At 41.7% G+C, this 24,698-nt stretch overlaps 1 protein-coding gene across 2 annotated transcripts in view; it reads left to right on the top strand.

The window, feature by feature from the left end:
- Positions 1-24,698, top strand: part of LOC139765296 (uncharacterized) — a 120,915-nt gene that overhangs the window by 30,412 nt on the left and 65,805 nt on the right. For both annotated transcript variants that reach the window (XM_071692681.1, XM_071692680.1), the window contains exons 6-7: positions 3,023-3,189; positions 16,346-16,463. In XM_071692681.1, the coding sequence (XP_071548782.1) occupies positions 3,023-3,189; positions 16,346-16,463 (285 nt within the window). The remainder of the gene's footprint in view (positions 1-3,022; positions 3,190-16,345; positions 16,464-24,698) is intronic.

Below are 24,698 nucleotides of genomic sequence, written 5' to 3' on the forward strand. Positions count from 1 at the left end.
GCGAATAGTATGAAAAAAAAAAAAAAATGACTCATGGTGAGGTGCCTGAGGATTGGCGGAATGCGTGCACAGTGCCATTGTATAAAGGCAAAGGGGATAAGAGTGAGTGCTCAAATTACAGAGGTATAAGTTTGTTGAGTATTCCTGGTAAATTATATGGGAGGGTATTGATTGAGAGGGTGAAGGCATGTACAGAGCATCAGACTGGGGAAGAGCAGTGTGGTTTCAGAAGTGGAAGAGGATGTGTGGATCAGGCGTTTGCTTTGAAGAATGTATGTGAGAAATACTTAGAAAAGCAAATGGATTTGTGTGTATTATTTATGGATCTGGAGAAGGCATATGATAGAGTTGATAGAGATGCTCTGTGGAAGGTACTAAGAATATATGGTGTGGGAGGTAAGTTGTTAGAAGCAGTGAAAAGTTTTTATCGAGGATGTAAGGCATGTGTACGTGTAGGAAGAGAGGAAAGTGATTGGTTCTCAGTGAATGTAGGTTTGCGGCAGGGGTGTGTGATGTCTCCATGGTTGTTTAATTTGTTTATGGATGGGGTTGTTAGGGAGGTGAATGCAAGAGTTTTGGAAAGAGGGGCAAGTATGCAGTCAGTTGGGGATGAGAGAGCTTGGGAAGTGAGTCAATTGTTGTTCGCTGATGGTACAGCGTTGGTGGCTGATTCATGTGAGAAACTGCAGAAGCTGGTGACTGAGTTTGGTAAAGTGTGTGAAAGAAGGAAGTTAAGAGTAAATGTGAATAAGAGCAAGGTTATTAGGCACGGTAGGGTTGAGGGTCAAGTCAATTGGGAGGTAAGTTTGAATGGAGAAAAACTGGAGGAAGTAAAGTGTTTTAGATATCTGGGAGTGGATCTGGCAGCGGATAGAACTATGGAAGCAGAAGTGAATCATAGGGTCGAGGGGGCGAAAATCCTGGGAGCCTTGAAGAATGTGTGGAAGTCGAGAACATTATCTCGGAAAGCAAAAATGGGTATGTTTGAAGGAATAGTGGTTCCAACAATGTTGTATGGTTGCGAGGCATGGGTTATGGATAGAGTAGTGCACAGGAGGGTGGATGTGCTGGAAATGAGATGTTTGAGGACAATATGTGGTGTGAGGTGGTTTGATCAAGTAAGTAATGTAAGGGTAAGAGAGATGTGTGGGAATAAGAAGAGCGTGGTTGAGAGAGCAGAAGAGGGTGTTTTGAAATGGTTTGGGCACATGGAGAGAATGAGTGGGAAAGATTGACCAAGAGGATATATGTGTCGAAGATGGAGGGAACGAGGAGAAGTGGGAGACCAAAATGGAGATGGAAAGATGGAGTGAAAAAGATTTTGAGTGATCGGGGCCTGAACATGCAGGAGGGTGAAAGGCGTGCAGGGAATAGAATGAATTGGAATGATGTGGTATACTGGGGTCAACGTGCTGTCAATGGATTGAACCAGGGCATGTGACGTATCTGGGGTAAACCATGGAAAGTTCTGTGGGGCCTGGATGCGAAAAGGGAGCTGTTGTTTAGGTGCATTATTACATGACAGCTAGAGACTGAGTGTGAACGAAAGGGGCCTTTGTTGCCTTTTTCTAGTGCTACCTCGTGCACATGAGGGGGGAGGGGGTTGTTATTTCATGTCTGGCGAGGTGGCGATGGGAATGAATAAAGGCAGACTATGAATTATGTACATGTGTATATATGTATATGTCTGTGTGTGCATATATATGTATACATTGAGATGTATGGGTATGTATATTTGCGTGTGTGGACGTGTATGTATATACATGTGTATGTGGGTGGGTTGGGCCATTCTTTCGTCTGTTTCCTTGTGCTACCTCGCTTACGCGGGAGACAGCGACAAAGCAAAATAAATAAACAATTAAATAAATATATGGTTTACCCCATACACTTCACATGCTCTGGTTTAATCCATTGACAGCGTCGACCCTGGTGTACCACATTGTTCCAGTTCACTCTGTTCCTTGCACGCCTTTTAACCTCCTTTATGTTCAGGTCCTGATTGCTCAAGATCTTTTTCACTCAATCCTTCAACCTCCAATTTGGTCTCCTAGTTCTCCTCATTCCCTCCACCTCTGACACTATATATCCTCTTTGTCAATCTTTTCTCACTCATTCTCTCCATATGACCAAACTACTTCAATACACCTTCTTCTGCTCTCTCAACCACAATCTTTTTATTACCACACATCTCTCTTACCCTTTCATTACTTACTTGATCAAACCACCTCACACCACATATTGTCCTCAAACATTTAATTTCCAACACATAGACCCTCCTCTGCACAACCTTACCTATATCCCATGCCTTTGCAACTTTGTAACATTGTTGGAATGACTATTGTTTCAAACATACCCATTTTTGCCCTCCAGTATAATGTTCATATTCTTCAGCGAGGTAGAGCCTCTCCCCCTCCTGTATGTTCAGACCCCGATCGCTCAAAGTCTTTTTCACTCCTTCCTTCCACCTCCAATTTGGTCTCCTGCTTCTCCTTGTTCCCTCTACCTCTGACACACATATCTTTTTTGTCAATCTTTCCTCACTCATTTTCTCCATGTTTTTTTTTTTTCTTTTTTTTTTGCTTTGTCGCTGTCTCCCTCGTTTGCGAGGTAGCGCAAGGAAACAGACGAAAGAAATGGCCCAACCCACCCCCATACACATGCCTTGATTCAATCCACTGACAGCATGTCAACCCCGGTATACCACACCGCTCCAATTCACTCTATTCTTTGCCCTCCATGTATCCAAACCATTTCAATGCACCCTCTTATGTTCTCTCAACCACAGTCTTTTTCCTTCCATACATCTCTCATACCCTTTCATTACTTAGTCAAACTACCTCACACCGTATATTGTCCTCAAACACTTCATTTCCAACACATCCACCCTCCTCTGTACAACCCTGTCTATAACCCATGCCTCGACACCAGATAACATTGTTGGAACTACTATTCCTTCAAACATACCCATTTTTGCTTTCCCAGATAAAGTTCTCTCCTCCATGAAAGAAATATTATCTTTCAGTGCATTAAGGGCCCACAGAGCTGTACACTCAGAAACACCAAATTTTATTTGTGTGTGTGGCATGACCTTTACTGTACGAGCATCATACATGGACCATATTAAGAGGATTCATAGGGCTGCTTCTGAGATAAAGTATCCATGTGAACTGTGCTTCAAGTCTTTTGGAGGTAAGAAAATCCAAAAGTAGGTTCTTTTGTTAAACTATGTTAACGTTTTCAGTCTCTTCTTTTCTTCAAGAAGTGAAATATAACTCATAGCTATAGTAAATTTTATACAGTTAATTGTCTGTTTATCAGTCAATTATCATTACATCCATTCCCAATGATATGAGGTGAATCAGGTTCATCTAGGCTGTACCTTTTGTGAGATTCAGTATTTCAGGATAGAGGTTCCTTGCTTCAACCTCTCAGACAGGCGAAAACCAGGGATGCTTAATGCCCTAGAAAAGCAACATTTTTTAAAATGTATTTACAGAGTAGTGAAAGATGTACTGCTAGTATTTTAATGTCTTACAACCTATGGCTTTTGGTTACTTACATACCAATTTTACATCTCTAATTTCATGAGGTGTTTAGAGTCTGACTAAAAGCTTCATATTTATTTCATGTTTCTCGTTAACAGAATTCATCGAGTTAACAAGTGAGAAGAGAGGTCCCTTCTCTCTCTTTGGGAATAATTTAGTAATGTCTCAAGTGTTAGCATTAGGTAAAGCCACAATTCTGTGAGATGGATAAGCTCTTGTGTGAACCAATAACTGCCACTTTCAGGAAGAAGATTGGTGTCATGAGTCCTAATCCAAGTGCATAAAAACAAACACAGCAAGTCATTTCATGCACTTTGCATAATTCAGAACCTAACCTCTTGCACTTCAAGTATCCAGGGAGCATTTATTTTTGGTGGTGGGGAGCAGATTATTGGATCATTCCTTCAAATTAAGGTTGCATATCTAAGGGGCCCACATGCTTCAAGGTTGCATATACTAGCAGTGAACCTTTTCTTTCTATGTCTTCCCTTTTGTACATCACATTTTTGTACATATTATTATTGCAAATTTTAATCTTTCATATTTTTCACAAGAGCCATGTGGATCAGGTGTTTGCTTTGAAGAATGTATGTGAGAAATACTTAGAAAAGCAAATGGATTTGTATGTAGCATTTATGGATCTGGAGAAGGCATATGATAGAGTTGATAGAGATGCTCTGTGGAAGGTATTAAGAATATATGGTGTGGGAGGCAAGTTGTTAGAAGCAGTGAAAAGTTTTTATCGAGGATGTAAGGCATGTGTACGTGTAGGAAGAGAGGAAAGTGATTGGTTCTCAGTGAATGTAGGTTTGCGGCAGGGGTGTGTGATGTCTCCATGGTTGTTTAATTTGTTTATGGATGGGGTTGTTAGGGAGGTAAATGCAAGAGTCTTGGAAAGAGGGGCAAGTATGAAGTCTGTTGGGGATGAGAGAGCTTGGGAAGTGAGTCAGTTGTTGTTCGCTGATGATACAGCGCTGGTGGCTGATTCATGTGAGAAACTGCAGAAGCTGGTGACGGAGTTTGGTAAAGTGTGTGGAAGAAGAAAGTTAAGAGTAAATGTGAATAAGAGCAAGGTTATTAGGTACAGTAGGGTTGAGGGTCAAGTCAATTGGGAGGTGAGTTTGAATGGTGAAAAACTGGAGGAAGTGAAGTGTTTTAGATATCTGGGAGTGGATCTGTCAGTGGATGGAACCATGGAAGCGGAAGTGGATCATAGGGTGGGGGAGGGGGCGAAAATTTTGGGAGCCTTGAAAAATGTGTGGAAGTCGAGAACATTATCCCGGAAAGCAAAAATGGGTATGTTTGAAGGAATAGTAGTTCCAACAATGTTGTATGGTTGCGAGGCGTGGGCTATGGATAGAGTTGTGCGCAGGAGGATGGATGTGCTGGAAATGAGATGTTTGAGGACAATGTGTGGTGTGAGGTGGTTTGATCGAGTAAGTAACGTAAGGGTAAGAGAGATGTGTGGAAATAAAAAGAGCGTGGTTGAGAGAGCAGAAGAGGGTGTTTTAAAATGGTTTGGGCACATGGAGAGAATGAGTGAGGAAAGATTGACCAAGAGGATATATGTGTCGGAGGTGGAGGGAACGAGGAGAAGAGGGAGACCAAATTGGAGGTGGAAAGATGGAGTGAAAAAGATTTTGTGTGATCGGGGCCTGAACATGCAGGAGGGTGAAAGGAGGGCAAGGAATAGAGTGAATTGGAGCGATGTGGTATACAGGGGTTGACGTGCTGTCAGTGGATTGAATCAAGGCATGTGAAGCGTCCGGGGTAAACCATGGAAAGCTGTGTAGGTATGTATATTTGTGTGTGTGGACGTGTGTATGTACATGTGTATGGGGGGGGTTGGGCCATTTCTTTCGTCTGTTTCCTTGCGCTACCTCGCAAACGCGGGAGACAGCGACAAAGTGTAAAAAAAAAAAAAAAAAAAAAAAAAAAAAATAGTGTCCAATCCCATATTCCTATATATTTTCAAAGGCAGTACATGACCAAGATGTGTTGTGGGTACAAGCACATGACTATCTTAGAGTGAAATCAACATACATATGGTTGATGAGACTAGTGTTTCTAATGGTGTGCTGCAGGCTGTGTGGAAGAAAGGGTGTTCTTTATTTACTCTTCCTGGCTGCCACTTCATTTCGGGAATTTCACTTCTGGGTGTTATATTTCTTCCACCTGTACTTCAAGATGGTTGGCTGTTACCTATTTAAGGATGAGAAAGCCCAAAGTCTCACCTGGAGGCAAGAAAATGTGGATGCCTCTTGTACCCAAAACATGGACATAGAATACTTCAGGAACCTTGCCAGTTCCATGCAAACAATGTCTGCAGATAGTAATGAAGGCCAAAGGAGGTGTAACAAAGTACTAAAATGTGAGTCTGACATGGCCTTTGAAAATGTATAGGGAAGTGAACAAAGCTTTTTGCATACACCATGATAAGGTTGACAGTGAGGCCTTGCGGGAGGCGGTATGAATATATGGTGTAGGAGGAAAGCTACTAGATACAGTGAGGAGGTTTTGTCAGGAGAGAAAATCAGTTGTGAGAGTAGGGAAGAAGGAGGATTGGTGATTACAAGTGAGAGTGGATGATATAACTTTGGGTGTTTAACCCCTTACTACTCCAGACATATGTACATGAGTTTAACACTTCCTCTAGATGTAAATGTACTCATCGAATTTAGGGCCACATGCTGATCCTGGGCAATGGCTGAGTTCGCAGTGCATAATAATTTCTTCCCACAGTTAGTCATTCTCGAGCCATGCAAAGAACAGTACATTTATCATCAGCTTTATCATCAGCAAACAACAACTGACTCATTTCCAAGGCCCTTTCAAACTCCACAGACTGCATATTCGCCCCTCTCTCCAAGGCTCTTGCATCTTTGTCCCTAACTACCCCATCCATAAACAAATCAAAGAACCATGGTGATATCACACACCCCTGCCACAGACCAACTTTCACTTGGAACCATTCACTTTCCTGTCTCATCCCTATCATATGCATGCCTTACACTCTTGACAGAATCTTTTTACTGTTTCTAGAAGCCCAGTTCCCAAACCATATTATTTTAGACCTACCACAAAGCATCTCTGCCAACCCTAATTATATACCTTTCCCAGGTCCATAAATGCCCCATGCAAATTCATCTGTTTTTGTAAGTATTTCCCACACACAGTCTTTATAACAAACACCTAATTCACACATCCTCTACCACTTCTGAAGCCATACTGTTCCTTTCCAATTTGATGCTCTTTACATGCCTTCACCCTCTCAGTCATTACCCTCCCATATGACTTACCAGTTATACTTAGCAAACTTATACCTATGTAGTTGGAACACTCTCCTTTATCCCCTTAACTGTTATACATTGGCACTATGCATACATTCTGCCGATCCTCGGGCACCTCATCATGATGCATGCATACACTGAATATCCTTACATACATTGAATATCCTTACCATCCAAAGAATAATTGCAATGCCATCCACTCCAGCCACTTTGCCGCATTTCATCTTATGCAAGGCTTTCATCTCTTGTTTTCTCTTTACAAATTCACGTCAACCAAAACTTCCTATATCTGCCACTCCATCATCAAACACATTTCACAATCCTTCAAAATACTATCTCCATCTTCTCCACACTTCATCACTTCCTGTTATCACTTCTGCTTTTGCCCCCTTCACCAATGTTCTCATTTGTTTTCTTGTCTTTTGTACAATATTTACCTCCTTCCAAAACATCTTTTTATTCTCCATAAAGTTTAACGATATTCTCTCACCCCAACTCTCATTTGCCTTCTTTATCAACCCCTGCACCTTCCTCTTGACCTCCCGCTGCTTTCTCTTATACATCTCTCAATCATTTGCACTCCTGCCTCGTAAGTACCACCCAAATGCTCCTCTTTTCTCTTTCACTAGCAACTTTACTCATCCCACCACTTACTGCTTTTTCTAATGTGCCCACATCCTACCTTTTGCATGGCATTTCTTGCACATGCTGTCACTGCTTCCATAAATACCTCCCATTTACCACCTTGTCCTTTCACTTTATTTGCTCCCACCTTTTGCCATTCTACATTCAATTTCTCCTGGTATTTCTACACATAACTCTTTCCTAAACTCACTCACTCTCACCACTCTCTTCTCCCCACCATTGTTTCTTCTATTTCAAAAACCTCTTCAGATCTTCACCTTTGTCTCCACAAGAAAGTGATCAGACACCCCACCAGCTGCCGCTATCAGCACATTTACATCCAAATGTCCCTCTTTTCTACACCTCTCAATTAATATGTAATCTGATAATGCCAGTTGACAGTCTCTCCTTCTCACATATGTATACTTGTGTATATCTCTCTTTTTAAACCAGGTATTCCCAATCACCAGTCTTTTTTTGAGCACACAACTCTGCATGCTCTTCACTATTTCCATTCATAACACTGAATGCCCCATGTGTGCCAATTATACCCTCAACTGCTGTATTAGTTACCTTCGCATTGAAATTAGCCATCACTAATACCCAGTCTCATGCACCAAGACTGCTAACACACTCACTCAGGTGCTCCCAAAACACATGCCTCTCATTATCTTTTCTCTTATGGTCAGATGCATGAGCACCGATAATCATCCAATTCTCGCCATCCTTTTTCAGTTCTACCCACATCAATGTAGGTATTACTTCCTTACACTTTGTTACACACTCCCACAACTTCTGCTTCTGGAGTAGTTCTACTCCTTCCTAAACTCTTGTCCTCTCACCAAACCCTGACTTGATTCTTAAGATATTTCCAAACCATTCCTCCCCTTTACTACGATATTTCCAAACCATTCCTCCCCTTTACCCTCGAGCTTTGTTTCACAAAGAGCCAGAACATCCAGGTTTATTTCCTTAAACATACAACCTTTTTCTCCTCTCTTCTCATCTTAATTACATCCACACACATTCAGACACCCCCATCTAAGCCTTTGAGGAGAACGAGCACTCCCTGCAGGGCTCCATCTTCTGTTTCCTCTTTTAGAAATTGAAATACAAGAAGGGGAGGGTTTCCAGCCTCCCACTTCTGCCGCATTTAGTCACCTCATATGACACGCAGGAAATACGGAGATAGAATTCTTTCTCCCCTGCCTAATACTTGATTATAATTTCCTGCATTAGCAAAGTAACACCAGCAACAGACGAAGATGGGCCACATTTGCTCACGTCCATTCTAGCTGTCTTGTCATGCAGCTCCCTATCTACAACCAGCCCCCACAGACCTTTTAATGATGATCTAATTCACTCAATTCTATGCACCCCCTTTCAACCCCCTTGCATATTTAGACCCCTATCACTCAAAATGTTTTTCACTCCATCCTCCCTGTTTACACCACTTTTGACACATGTATCCTCTTTGTCAACCTTTCCTCACTCATTTTCGCCATATAACCAAACCATTTCAACATACCCTCATCTTCTATCTCAACCACACTCTTTTTATTGCCACACATCTTTCGTGCCTTTCATTAATACTCGATCAAACTGCCTTACACCATGTACTCTCCTCAAACATTTCATTTCCAACACATTCACCTTCCTCCACACACCCCTATGACTTGCGTCCATATGATGTTGTTGGGAATAATGTTCCTTCAGACATACCCACTTTTGCCAACTTAGATAACATTATGTCTTTATACACATTCTTCAGTGCTCCCAAAAGCTTCGCCCCTTCCCCATCCTATGACTCATTTCCACTTTCTTTGGTCTATTTGCTGCCATATGATATATAGAGTATACATTGAGTGTAGAATGGAACAAGGTGAGAGCAAATGACGTGAGGGGAGTGGAGGAGGAATGGGATGTATTTAGGGAAGCAATGATGGCTTGTGCAAAAGATGCCTGTGGCATGAGAAAGGTGGGAGGTGGGCAGATTAGAAAAGGTAGTGAGTGGTGGGATGGAGAAGTAGAATTGTTAGTGAAAGAGAAGAGAGAGGCATTTGGACGATTTTTGCAGGGAAATAGTTCAAATGACTGGGAGATGTATAAGAGAATGAGGCAGGAGGTCAAGAGAAAGGTGCAAGAGGTGAAAAAGAGGGCAAATGAGAGTTGGGTGAGATAGTATCATTAAATTTTAGGGAGAATAAGATGTTTTAGAAGGAGGTAAATAAAGTGTGTAAGACAAGAGAACAAATGGGAACATCAGTGAAGGGGAGTTAATAACAAGTAGTGGTGAAGTGAGGAGATGGAGTGAGTATTTTGAAGGTTTGTTGAATGTGTTTGATGATAGAGTGGCAGATATAGCATGTTTTGGTCGAGGTGGTGTGCAAAGTGATATTGTAAGGGAGAATGGTTTGGTAAATAGAGAAGAGGTAGTGAATGCTTTGCAGATGATGAAAGCTGGCAAGGTGGCAGGTTTGGATGGTATTGCAGTGGAATTTATTAAAAAGGGGATGACTGTGTTGTTGACTAGTTAGTGCGGATATTCAGTGTATGTATGGTTCATGGTGAAGTGCCTGAGGATTGGCAGAATGCATGCATAGTACCATTGTACAAAGGCAAAGGGGATCAAGGTGAGTGTTCAAATTACAGAGATATAAGTTTGTTGAGTATTCCTGGGAAATTAATGGGAGGGTATTGATTGAGAGGGTGAAGGGTACAGAGCATCAGATTGGGGAAGAGCAGTGTGGTTTCAGAAGTGGTAGAGGATGTTTGGATCAGGTGTTTGCTTTGAAGAAAGTATGTGAGAAATACTTAGAAAAACAGATGGATTTGTATGTGGCATTTATGGATCTGGAGAATTTATATGATAAAGTTGATAGAGATGCTTTGTTGAAGGTATTAAGAGTATATGGTGTAGGAGGTAAGTTGCTTGAAGCAGTGAAAAGTTTTTATCGAAGATGTAAGGCATGTGTACGAGTAGGAAGAGAGAAAAGTGATTGGTTCCCAGTGAATGTTGGTTTGCAGCAGGGGTGTATGATGTCTCCATGGTTTTTTAATTTGTTTATGGCTAGGGAGGTGAATGCAAGAGTTTTGGAAAGAGGGGCAAGTATGTAGTCTGCTGTCGATGAGAGGACTTGGGAAATGAGTCAGTTGTTGTTTGCTGATGATACAGCACTGGTGTCTGATTCATGCAAGAAACTGCAGAAGCTGGTGACTGAGTTTGGTAAAGTGTGTGAAAGAAGAAAGCTGAGAGTAAATGTGAATAAGAGCAAGGTTGTCAGGTTCAGTGGGTTTGAGGGACAAGTCAGTTGGGAGGTAAGTTTGAATGGAGAAAAACTGGAGGAAGTGAAGTGTTTTAGATATCTGGGAGTGGATTTGGCAGTGGATGGAACCGTGGAAGCTGAAGTGAGTCATAGGGTTGGGTAGGGGCGAAGGTTCTGGGAGCGTTTAAGAATGTTTGGAAGGCGAGAACATTATCTTGGAGAGCAAAAATGGGTATATTTGAGAGAATAGTGGTTCCAACAATGTTATATTGTCGCGAGGCATGGGCTTTAGATAGGGTTGTGTGGAAGAGGGTGAATGTGTTGGAAATGAACTGTTTGAGGACAATATGTGGTGTGAGATGGTTTGATCGAGTAAGTAATGAAAGGATAAGAGAGATGTATGGTAATAAAAAGAGTGTGGTTGAGAGAGCAGAAGAGGGTGTATTGAAATGGTTTGGTCACTTGGGAAAAATGAGTGAGGAAAGATTGACAAAGAGGATATTTGTGTCAGAGGTGGAGGGAATGAGGAGAAGTGGGAGACCAAATTGGTAGTGTAAAGATGGAGTGAAAATAGATTTTGAGTGATTGGGGCCTGAACATAGAGGAGGTTGAAAGGCGTGCAAGGAATAGAGTGAATTGGAATGATGTGGTATACCGAGGTCGACGCGCTGTCAATAGATTGAAACAGGGCATGTGAAGCGTCTGGGGTAAACCATGGAAAGTTTTGTGGGGCCTGAATGTGGAAAGTGGTTTTGGTGCATTACACAGGACAGCTATAGACTGAGTGTAAACGAATGTGGCCTTTTGTCTTTTCCTGGTGTTACCTTGGTGATGGTGGTGGCGGTGATGGTGTTACCTTGGTGATGGTGGTGGCGGTGATGGTGTTGGTGGGTGGGGTGGGGGTGGGAGGATGATGTTTCGTGTGTGACAGAAAGGCGACAGGAATGGATAGAGGCAGCAAATGTGAATATATACATATGTATATGTGTGTGTGTGTGTCTGTGTATATGTATGTATGTATACGTTGAAGTGTATAGGTATATATGTATGCATGTTGTATGTGTATACATTTGTATGTGGGTGGGTGGTGCCCTTCTTTCATCTGTTCCATTGCGCTTCCTCACTGACGTGGGAGACAGCAACAAAGTATAATAAAGATGAATAACATAATAGTTAGATAAGCATCAGGCATGTATGGGTTAGTTGCTTGGATTAGCTTCCTCTGCCATTGAAATGATCCAGTCCACAACATCATAATTTATAACAAATTTTTCCCACGCACAGAAAAGCTTCTGGAGACAGGAAGTAAGCCAGGAAGGTGTAGGTTTTTTGAAGTGCAGCAGCGACATAGTATGATGTATCATAGAAGCTGGAAAATCTATATTATTCTTTGTTTTGTTTCAAGTTTTCACTTCTCCCAAAAGGGATTGCCAAATGACTGTGAAACTGAACAGGCTAACAAGAGGAAGGGGGTTGCAAGTGTTGCAGTATTTCGAGAAAGGGATCGTGAGTGGGAAAAGGTTGGGACCCTTTGATGTAGAGGGTACCTTTGTGGATTCTATAGTCAAGTGTTCTGGAGATCTTTTATTCATTCCTCTTTAGTATAAACATTCCCATTTGGCTAGAAAAAATGCCATCTGTGTCAAACAACATCATCTTGATGTCCCAGCCTAGCTCAAATGCCCATACCTAGAAGAGTTAGAAAGTTGACTTCTACTCAAGCCTATCTGAAGAACCTCAGGTCAGAGCACAAACTTAAGAGAGCATTGGGAATCAGCCAGCATTTTAGTTCACCATTACCTGGATTTAGATCTGTAGGTCTCTCCTTATGTAGCACTTAAGGGGCTTGCTAGGCACCTGTTCCTTTCCTACTGATCACCTCTTTACTTCATCACTAATTTTGAGTTTCCACTGGACGAAACTTGTAAGGAATAATGCAAGTTCTGATTTATGAAAAGCTATTCTTCTTACAGAGGAGGCCAGTGAGCAAGCCTTCATTTTCCTTTCTGACTCTTTTCATCTGCAGAAGAGACTATGTAAAACAATTGTTTGTGCAAAGCAACCCTGTCTTTGGGGACAAATGTTGAGTTTACATGCTAGTTATTACTAAAGTGATCTTACAAGGTTATTCTTAGAAGAAAGTTGGTCTATCAGCTTACCCATTGGCCACCTTTTTTTGGAAGGAATAGCTCTTCATTAGTTCAGAACTCAAAACTCATTTATTGTTTTGTTGAGAAGTTTTTAGAACCCAAATTGATGTAGACACTTTAGGTTGGAGGCTCTAGGAACAATGCTAGAGTTGCCTTTTCCCCATGGCCTGTTAAGGGTGAGGCTTTAAAGGCTAAGAAGTGGCACTGGAGTTCACTTGTCATGGAGACTCTTTTGCTGTGGCCACACCTGTGAGGAAATACCCAGAGGGAACAGGCATCAAAGATCTATCTATCTTTCTATCTATCTATCTATCTATCTATCTATCTATCTATCTATCTATCTGTCTGTCTGTATCTCTGATTCTAATTCCACTCGAGAACTCCCTCAAGGGGGTGGCCTTGGCAGTAGAGTCTCCGTAACTAGTAAATCCCAGTGCTGCTTCTCAGCCTTTAGTGATTAACCCTTAAGAGACCACTAGTAGAGGGCAAGTAGCACAGTATTTGCAGAGGCTCCTACCTAATGTTCCTGCAGACTACCACTGCTTAATGTTCCTGCATAATGTTCTTACCTACTGCTTTTACTTAATGTTTCTGCCAAATGCTCTTTCCTAAATGTTCCTACCTACGAGTTCTATGTATTGCTCCTACCATTTTGCCCAAAGGCAGGGCTAGCACATAGTGCTCACCACAGGAAAATCTAGAATTATGAAGAATGAGCTGAGTTAAGTGTTGTCAGGTGTTATGTGTGACAAGGAGAGATTGTATGTTTGTGGACAAAATGCCAGTTGTCCAAGTGTGGGAGGGGTAGAAGGAAAAGACAGCTACTTGGGTCAGAGAAGTGCAACTTGACAGTCTTTGAAGTACTGGCTCAATACATAACTGTCACTAATCCTCCCAATACCCAGGTGGGTGGCACTGGTAGTATACCTCCCTGGTTGTTGCCTACTTACTAAATACTACCTGCTAGATAGATAGCATTGGTGTAAATCCAATTTATTTTTGTGTGTGCATTATTTTTTCATGTATACTGCATTAAAGATGATCACCTATGATTGATTGTGGCATGAGAAGTGTGGGAGGTGGGCAGATTAGAAAGGGTAGTGAGTGGTGGGATGAAAAGTAATATTATTAGTGAAAGAGAAGAGAGAGGCATTTGAATGATTTTTGCAAGGAAATAGTGCAAATGACTGGGAGATGTATAAAAGAAAGAGGCAGGAGGTCAAGAGAAAGGTACAAGAGGTGAAAAAGAGGGCAAATGAGAGTTGGGGTGAGAGAGTATCATTAAATTTTGGTAAGAATAAAACGATTTTTTTGAAGGAGGTAAATAAGGTGCGTAAGACATAGGGTGTTTAGGTCAAGGTGGTGTACGAAGTGAGAGGGTCAGGGAGAATGATTTGGTAAACAGAGAAGAGGTAGTGAAAGCTTTGCGGAAGTTGAAAGTTGGCAAGACGGCAGGTTTGGATGGTATTGCAGTGGAATTTATTAAAAAAAGGGTGTGACTGTGTTGTTGGCTGGTTGGTGGGGATATTCAATGTATGTATGGCTTATGGTGAAGTGCCTGAGGATTGGCGGAATGCTTGCATAGTGCCATTGTACAAAGGCAAAGGGGATAAAGGTGAGTATTCAAATTACATAGGTATAAGTTTGTTGAGTATTCCTGGGAAATTATACTGGAGGGTATTGATTGAGAGGGTGAAGGCATGTACAGAGCATCAGATTGGGGAAGAACAGTGTGGTTTCAGAAGTGGTAGAGGATGTGTGGATCAGGTGTTTGCTTTGAAGAATGTATTTGAGAAATGCTTAGAAAAACAGATGGATTTGTATGTAGCATTTATGGATCTGGGGAAGACATATGATATAGTTAATAAAGATGCTCTTTGGAAGGTATTAAGAAGCAGTGAAAAGTTTTTATCTAGGATGTAAGGCATGTGTACGAGTAGGAAGAGAGGAAAGTGATTGGTTCTCAGTGAATGTAGGTTTGCGGCAGGGGTGCTTGATGTCTCCATGGTTGTTTAAATTGTGTATGGATGGGGTTGTTAGGGAGGTGAATGCAAGAGTTTTGGAGAGAGGGGCAAGTATGCAGTCTGTTGTGAATAAGAGGGCTTGGGAAATGAGTCAGTTGTTGTTCACTGATGATACAACGCTGATGGATGATTCAGGTGAGAAACTGCTGAAGCTGGTGACTGAGTTTGGTAAAGTGTGTGAAAGAAGAAAGCTGAGAGTAAATGTGAATAAGAGCAAGGTTATTAGGTACAGTAGGGTTTAGGGATAAGTCAGTTGGGAGGTTAGTTTGAATGGAGAACAACTGGAGCAAGTGAAGAGTTTTGGATACCTGGGAGTAGATTTGGCAGCAGATGGAGCCATGGAAGCGGAAGTGAGTCAGAGGGTGGGGGAGGGGGCTAAAGTTTTAGGAGCATTGAAGAATGTGTGGAAGGTGAGAATATTATCTCGGAAAGCAAAAATGGGTATGTTTGAAGGAATAGTGGTTCCAACAATGTTATATGGTTGCAAGGCGTGGGCTATAGATAAGGTTGTGCGGAGGAAGGTGGATGTGTTGGAAATGAGATGTTTGAGGACAATATGTGGTGTGAGGTGGTTTAATCGAGTAAGTGATGAAAGGGTAATAGAGCTGTGTGGTAATAAAAAGAGTGTGGTTGAGAGAGCAGAAGAGGGTGTATTGAAATGGTTTGGTCACATGGAGAGAATGAGTGGGGAAAGATTGACAGAGAGGATATATGTGTCAGAGATGGAGGGAACGAGGAGAAGTTGGAGACCAAATTGGAGGTGGAAGGATGGAGTGAAAAATATTTTGAGCGATCAAGGCCTGAGCATGCAGGAGGATGAAAGGCGTGTAAGGAATGGAGTGAATTGGAACAATGTGGTATACCGGGGTTGATGTGATGTCAGTGGATTGACCCAGGGCATGTGAAACGTCTGGGGTAAACCATGGAAAGTTTTGTGGGGCCTGGATGTGGAAAGGGAGCTTGTGGTTTCAGTGCATTATACATTACAGCTAGAGACTGAGTGTGAATGAATGTGGCCTCTGTTGTCTTTTCCTAGCGCTACCTCACGCGTTTGCGGGGGGGGGTTAGTCATTTCATGTGTGGTGGGGTAGCGATAGGAATGAATAAAGGCAGCACATATGAATTATGTACATGTGTATATATGTATATGTCTGTGTATGCATATGTATGTATATGTTGAAATGTATAGGTATGTATATGTGCGTGTGTGGACATGTATGTATATTCATATGTATATGGGTGGGTTGGGCCATTCTTTCATCTGTTTCCATGCGCTACCTCACTAATGCCGGAGACAGAGACAAAGATTAACGAATAAATAGATAGAAAATGATTGATGAAAGCTCAACTTTTTTTGCATCTTTTAGGTCTTGTTTTCTTAAACTTCTACAATGAAAGCTCATCTTTACACCTTTTAGTCATAAATGTTCTCTTACACTTCCACAGATCGCCATACTCTTCGCCTTCACTTAATATCTGTACATAAGACCAAAACTATAGTGTGCACACACAATGGATGTGACAAAATTTTCTCCACCATTGGCCTTATGCGGTCTCACTATAGGTAAGAAAATGTAAACTGAACATTATTCATGCTACATATTGAGTGCATTTTTTTTCTTGAAAACTTTCCATTGTTTGTGTTTATGGCATATTTTATATATTTTTGTCCTGTCAGTTTTTGATGTGAAAGAAAACTGTTTGAGTACAAATATTAACCATAGTCATGCTTACGTGAGGAAAGAGGCTGGAAAAAGGTTATCGGAGTAGATGAATGATGGTGGTAGGCTATAGATGTTACATACTTGGGCAAAATACGTAATATTGAATAGAAATAAAGAATGAAACAGCAGAGAGTATCAAAGGGTAGATGGTGGTAGGCTTTAGATGTTACATACTTGGGCAAAATGCTTAATAGTGAATAGAAATAAAGAATGAAACAGCTGAGAGAGTATCAAAGGGTAGAGTGATTGGAAGGGCTATGAAGACAATCACAAAAGATAAAAAGTTATCACTTTATAGTCATGTAGAGGACTGTTAGATGGTGTGATGCAGTCTTTTTGATGTGTGATACTAAATGATTGATTCAGAATAGAAGGGCAATTAAAAGAATACAAATAGTTGTAGAATATTTCTGAGCTTCTCTTGTAGGTTGAAAGTACGTACATGTCTCATGTCAAGCCCAGACTTAATATTGGATCACACTGAATGGTAAGTCCAGCTATTAGTGAATTGTGATCTTGTCTCCCTTAATAAAAAGTTTCTTTTCAGTAGCTCACCGATTTAGTGTACTTACTCCAAACATTACTGCCTTAGCATGACTCAGACTTTCCTTGTCCATTCCATGGATTGCATTATAATGGAATCCTGTTTTATGAAACCAGAATAGAGACGAAACTGTCTCTGAGCTTCTTGTTTTTATTGAATGAAGTATGAGGTTCACATCATAACTCCCATAGGTTAGCTTGATTAGGGTGCCTGATATGCATGAAGTTGAGAAAACTGCAAAGAGTTTTAAGAACTTAAGATCATTCTCATATTGAGATCACTTGTTCCTCCCATTTCAACCAGTGTTACCAACTTAGATGTCATATGAGATGCTTTATATCATGTCAGTCTGTATACCAATGTCAAAGGAGTGGATTCTGGGGTGCTTTTACCCTGATATTCAGCAGCATCAAATTCAGCTTTTTAGACTTGCTGTGGCAGAGGTGGAATGGCTTTCCATGTTGTTGACTTGCTAAATTAGTAGTTCCCAGTCCCTGTGTGTATGAGAAATATGCTTATTGTCATGGTTGACTTTTGTTTTGTCTTTTCTTTTTAGTTATTTAGGAACAGGCATGAAATTGTAAAGGCATTTCACTATGCACATTTAAAGGCTTGAGGATAGAAAAGAAATGAAGTGGCATTACAGTTGACATCTGGTTGGTTAATGAAGTTACAATTTTCTAATATTTAGCATCTTATTAAAGGTGATTATTTAGGAGAAAATGCACATCAGCATATCAATGGATCATGGAGCCAAAACCTGATGATCTGGTCATCTGTGGTAAGCTGAATATCTGGAAATTTAAGTAACTTCATCCAGTGATAGTGTCATCCAATATGTACAATTTTCCATTTTACTCTTATTGGCTTATTTATATCACAGCTTACTTGTTTCCTATTAGTACATGAATGGAGTGAAATATCTTTAATCTGGCATTCTAAAGTTTGGAAATGCTCATTGCTTGGAAAACAGAATTTGACCTTGTTCAGCCAAATTTCCGTGGTTCAGAAAACTATCTGATGTTGGGTGCTGTGGTCATTTCGATACTTTATGGTAGGCCACTGTACCTTGTGACTCGTGTCTTTTACATGTTGATACATATGTACACTTTCAGGTTAATTTTCATTTAATCACAAAATGTAGATAATAGAGAATAAACAAATCACTTATAGAGACTAAGAAACTAAGGAAAAAATTAGAGAATATTGACATAATATCAAAGAAGAGATTAATTCCTCATAAGTTCAGCCATGATCTGCTATTGTAACAACATGGAAATGCAGCTAACATAGCAACTTATATGTGGAGCCTGGATGTGGATAGGGAGATGTGGTTTCGGTGCATCACACATGACAGGTAGAGACTGAGTGTGAACAAATGTGGCCTTTTTGTCTATTTTCCTTGCGCTACCTTGGTGAAGCGGGGGGTAACACCATTGCTTCCTATGGGGTGGGGTAGCGACAGGAATGTATAAAGGGAAGCAAGTGTGAACATGTACATGTGTATATATGTATACGTCTGTGTATGTGTATGTATATGTTGAAATGTATATGTGCATGTGTGGGTGTTAAAGAATGTATGTGAGAAATACTTAGAAAAGCAAATGGATTTGTATGTAGCATTTATGGATCTGGAGAAGGCATATGATAGAGTTGATAGAGATGCTCTGTGGAAGGTATTAAGAATATATGGTGTGGGAGGCAAGTTGTTAGAAGCAGTGAAAAGTTTTTATTGAGGATGTAAGGCATGTGTACGTGTAGGAAGAGAGGAAAGTGATTGGTTCTCAGTGAATGTAGGTTTGCGGCAGGGGTGTGTGATGTCTCCATGGTTGTTTAATTTGTTTATGGATGGGGTTGTTAGGGAGGTGAATGCAAGAGTTTTGGAAAGAGGGGCAAGTATGAAGTCTGTTGTGGATGAGAGAGCTTGGGAAGTGAGTCAGTTGTTGTTCGCTGATGATACAGCGCTGGTGGGTGATTCATGTGAGAAACTGCAGAAGCTGGTGACTGAGTTTGGTAAAGTGTGTGAAAGAAGAAAGTTAAGAGTAAATGTGAATAAGAGCAAGGTTATTAGGTACAGTAGGGTTGAGGGTCAAGTCAGTTGGGAGGTAAGTTTGAATGGAGAAAAACTGGAGGAAGTAAAGTGTTTTAGAAATCTGGGAGTGGATCTGGCAGCGGATGGAACCATGGAAGCGGAAGTGAATCATAGGGTGGGGGAGGGGGCGAAAATCCTGGGAGCCTTGAAGAATGTGTGGAAGTCGAGAACATTATCTCGGAAAGCAAAAATGGGTATGTTTGAAGGAATAGTGGTTCCAACAATGTTGTATGGTTGCGAGGCGTGGGCTATGGATAGAGTTGTGCGCAGGAGAGTGGGTGTGCTGGAAATGAGATGTTTGAGGACAGTGTGTGGTGTGAGGTGGTTTGATCGAGTAAGTAATGTAAGGGTAAGAGAGATGTGTGGAAATAAAAAGAGTGTGGTTGAGAGAGCAGAAGAGGGTGTTTTGAAATGGTTTGGGCACATGGAGAGGATGAGTGAGAAAAGATTGACCAAGAGGATATATGTGTCGGAGGTGGAGGGAACGAGGAGAAGTGGGAGACCAAATTGGAGGTGGAAAGATGGAGCGAAAAAGATTTTGGGTGATCGGGGCCTGAACATGCAGGAGGGTGAAAGGCGGGCAAGGAATAGAGTGAATTGGATCGATGTGGTATACCGGGGTTGACGTGCTGTCAGTGGATTGAATCAGAGCATGTGAAGCATCTGGGGTAAACCATGGAAAGTTGTGTTGGGCCTGGATGTGGAAAGGGAGCTGTGGTTTCGGGCATTATTGCGTGACAGCTGGAGACTGAGTGTGAACGAATGGGGCCTTTGTTGTCTTTTCCTAGTGCTACCTCGCACACATGAGGGGGGGGGATGGTATTCCATGTGTGGCGAGGTGGCGATAGGAATGAATAGGGGCAGGCAGTGTGAATTGTGTGCATGGGTATATATGTATGTGTCTGTGTGTGTATATATATATGTATACATTGAGATGTATAGGTATGTATATTTGCGTGTGTGTGTGTACATTGTGTATGGGGATGGGTTGTGCCATTTCTTTCGTCTGTTTCCTTGCGCTACCTCGCAAACGCGGGAGACAGCGACAAAGTATAATAATAATATATATATATATATATATATATATATATATATATATATATATATATTTTATTATTATACTCTGTCGCTGTCTCCCGCGTTTGCGAGGTAGCGCAAGGAAATAGACGAAAGAAATGGCCCAACCCCCCCCATACACATATATATACATACGTCCACACACGCAAATATACATACCTACACAGCTTTCCATGGCTTACCCCAGACGCTTCACATGCCTTGATTCAATCCACTGACAGCACGTCAACCCCGGTATACCACATCACTCCAATTCACTCTATTCCTTGCCCTCCTTTCACCCTCCTGCATGTTCAGGACCCGATCACACAAAATCTTTTTCACTCCATCTTTCCACCTCCAATTTGGTCTCCCTCTTCTCCTTGTTCCCTCCACCTCCGACACATATATCCTCTTGGTCAATCTTTCCTCACTCATCCTCTCCATGTGCCCAAACCACTTCAAAACACCCTCTTCTGCTCTCTCAACCACGCTCTTTTTATTTCCACACATCTCTCTTACCCTTACGTTACTCACTCGATCAAACCACCTCACACCACACATTGTCCTCAAACATCTCATTTCCAGCACATCCATCCTCCTGCGCACAACTCTATCCATAGCCCACGCCTCGCAACCATACAACATTGTTGGAACCACTATTCCTTCAAACATACCCATTTTTGCTTTCCGAGATAATGTTCTCGACTTCCACACATTCTTCAAGGCTCCCAGGATTTTCACCCCCTCCCCACCCTAATATCCACTTCCGCTTCCATGGTTCCATCCGCTGCCAGATCCACTCCCAGATATCTAAAACACTTCACTTCCTCCAGTTTTTCTCCATTCAAACTCACCTCCCAATTGACTTGACCCTCAACCCTACTGTACCTAATAACCTTGCTCTTATTCACATTTACTCTTAACTTTCTTCTTCCACACACTTTACCAAACTCAGTCACCAGCTTCTGCAGTTTCTCACATGAATCAGCCACCAGCGCTGTATCATCAGCGAACAACAGCTGACTCACTTCCCAAGCTCTCTCATCCCCAACAGACTTCATACTTGCCCCTCTTTCCAAAACTCTTGCATTTACCTCCCTAACAACCCCATCCATAAACAAATTAAACAACCATGGAGACATCACACACCCCTGCCACAAACCTACATTCACTGAGAACCAATCACTTTCCTCTCTTCCTACACGTACACATGCCTTACATCCTCGATAAAAACTTTTCACTGCTTCTAACAACTTTCCTCCCACACCATATATTCTTAATACCTTCCACAGAGCATCTCTATCGACTCTATCATATGCCTTCTCCAGATCCATAAATGCTACATGGAGGAATGGGATGTATTTAGGGAATCAGTGATGGATTGCGCAAAAGATGCCTGTGGCATGAGAAGCATGGGAGGTGGGTTGATTAGAAAGGGTAGTGAGTTGTGGGATGAAGAAGTAAGATTATTAGTGAAAGAGAAGAGAGAGGCATTTGGATGATTTTTGCAGGGAAAAAATGCAATTGAGTGGGAGATGTATAAAAGAAAGAGACAGGAGGTCAAGAGAAAGGTGCAAGAGGTGAAAAATAGGGCAAATGAAAGTTGGGGTGAGAGAGTATCATTAGATTTTAGGGAGAATAAAGAAATGTTCTGGAAGGAGGTAAATAAAGTGCGTAAGACAAGGGAGCAAATGGGAACTTCAGTGAAGGGCGCTAATGGGGAGGTGATAACAAGTAGTGGTGATGTGAGAAGGAGATGGAGTGAGTATTTTGAAGGTTTGTTGAATGTCTTTGATGATAGAGTGGCAGATATAGGGTGTTTTGGTCGAGGTGGTGTGCAAAGTGAGAGGGTTAGGGAAAATGATTTGGTAAACAGAGAAGAGGTAGTAAAAGCTTTGCGGAAGATGAAAGCCAGCAAGACAGCAGGTTTGGATGGTATTGCAGTGGAATCTATTAAAAAAGGGGGTGACTGTATTGTTGACTGTTTGGTAAGGTTATTTAATGTATGTATGACTCATGGTGAGGTGCCTGAGGATTGGCGAAATGCGTGCATAGTGCCATTGTACAAAGGCAAAGGGGATAAGAGTGAGTGCTCAAATTACAGAGGTATAAGTTTGTTGAGTATTCCTGGTAAATTATATGAGAGGGTATTGATTGAAAGGGTGAAGGCATGTACAGAGCATCAGATTGGGGAAGAGCAGTGTGGTTTCAGAAGTGGTAGAGGATGTGTGGATCAGGTGTTTGCTTTGAAGAATGTATGTGAGAAATACTTAGAAAAGCAAATGGATTTGTATGTAGCATTTATGGATCTGGAGAAGGCATATGACAGAGTTGATAGAGATGCTCTGTGGAAGGTATTAAGAATATATGGTGTGGGAGGTAAGTTGTTAGAAGCAGTGAAAAGTTTTTATCGAGGATGTAAGGCATGTGTACGTGTAGGAAGAGAGGAAAGTGATTGGTTCTCAGTGAATGTAGGTTTGTGGCAGGGGTGTGTGATGTCTCCATGGTTGTTTAATTTGTTTATGGATGGGGTTGTTAGGGAGGTGAATGCAAGAGTTTTGGAAAGAGGGGCAAGTATGAAGTCTGTTGTGGATGAGAGAGCTTGGGAAGTGAGTCAGTTGTTGTTCACTGATGATACAGCGCTGGTGGCTGATTCATGTGAGAAACTGCAGAAGCTGGTGACTGAGTTTGGTAAAGTGTGTGAAAGAAGAAAGTTAAGAGTAAATGTGAATAAGAGCAAGGTTATTAGGTACAGTAGGGTTGAGGGTCAAGTCAATTAGGAGGTGAGTTTGAATGGAGAAAAACTGGAGGAAGTGAAGTGTTTTAGATATCTGGGAGTGGATCTGGCAGCGGATGGAAACATGGAAGCGGAAGTGGATCATAGGGTGGGGGAGGGGGCGAAAATTCTGGGAGCCTTGAAGAATGTGTGGAAGTCGAGAACATTATCTCGGAAAGCAAAAATGGGTATGTTTGAAGGAATAGTGGTTCCAACAATGTTGTATGGTTGCGAGACGTGGACTATGGATAGAGTGGTGCGCAGGAGGATGGATGTGCTGGAAATGAGATGTTTGAGGACAATGTGTGGTGTGAGGTGGTTTGATCGAGTAAGTAACGTAAGGGTAAGAGAGATGTGTGGAAATAAAAAGAGCGTGGTTGAGAGAGCAGAAGAGGGTGTTGTGAAATGGTTTGGTCACATGGAGAGAATGAGTGAGGAAAGATTGACCAAGAGGATATATGTGTCGGAGGTGGAGGGAACGAGGAGAAGAGGGAGACCAAATTGGAGGTGGAAAGATGGAGTGAAAAAGATTTTGTGTGATCGGGGCCTGAACATGCAGGAGGGTGAAAGGAGGGCAAGGAATAGAGTGAATTGGAGTGATGTGGTATACCGGGGTTGACGTGCTGTCAGTGGATTGAATCAAGGCATGTGTAGCGTCTGGGGTAAACCATGGAAAGCTGTGTAGGTATGTATATTTGCGTGCGTGGACGTATGTATATACATGTGTATGGGGGGGAGGTTGGGCCATTTCTTTCATCTGTTTCCTTGCGCTACCTCGCAAACGCGGGAGACAGCGACAAAGTATAATAAAAAAAAAAATCAATATTATTATTATTATTATTAAATATATATATATATATATATATATATATATATATATATATATATATATCCCTGGGGATAGGGGAGAAAGAATACTTCCCACGCATTCCTCACGTGTCGTAGAAGGCGACTAAAGGGGACTGGAGCGGGGAGCCAGAAACCCTCCCCACCTTGTATTTTAACTTTCCAAAATGGAAAACAGAAGAAGGAGTCACACAGGGAGTGCTCATCCTCCTCGAAGGCTCAGATTGAGGTGTCTAAATATGTGTGGATGTAACCAAGATGAGAAAAAAGGAGAGATAGGTAGTATGTTTGAGGAAAGGAACCTGGATGTTTTGGCTCTGAGTGAAACGAAGCTCAAGGGTAAAGGGGAAGAGTGGTTTGGGAATGTCTTGGGGTTAAAGTCAAGGGTTAGTGAGAGGACAAGAGCAAGGGAAGGAGTAGCACTACTCCTGAAACAGGAGTGGTGGGAGTATGTGATAGAGTGTAAGAAAGTACATTCTAGATTGATATGGGTAAAACTGAAAGTGGATGAAGAGAGATGGGTGATTATTGGTGCATATGCACCTGGGCATGAGAAGAAAGATCGTGAGAGGCATCTGTTTTGGGAGCAGCTGAATGAGTGTGTTAGTGGTTTTGATGCACAAGACCCGGTTATAGTGATGGGTGATTTGAATGCAAAGGTGAGTAATGTGGCAGTTGAGAGAATAATTGGTATACATGGGGTGTTCAGTGTTGTAAATGGAAATGGTGAAGAGCTTGTAGGTTTATGTGCTGAAAAA

Source organism: Panulirus ornatus, chromosome 53, assembly GCF_036320965.1.
Source record: "Panulirus ornatus isolate Po-2019 chromosome 53, ASM3632096v1, whole genome shotgun sequence".
Taxonomy (NCBI): Eukaryota; Metazoa; Arthropoda; class Malacostraca; order Decapoda; family Palinuridae; genus Panulirus; species Panulirus ornatus.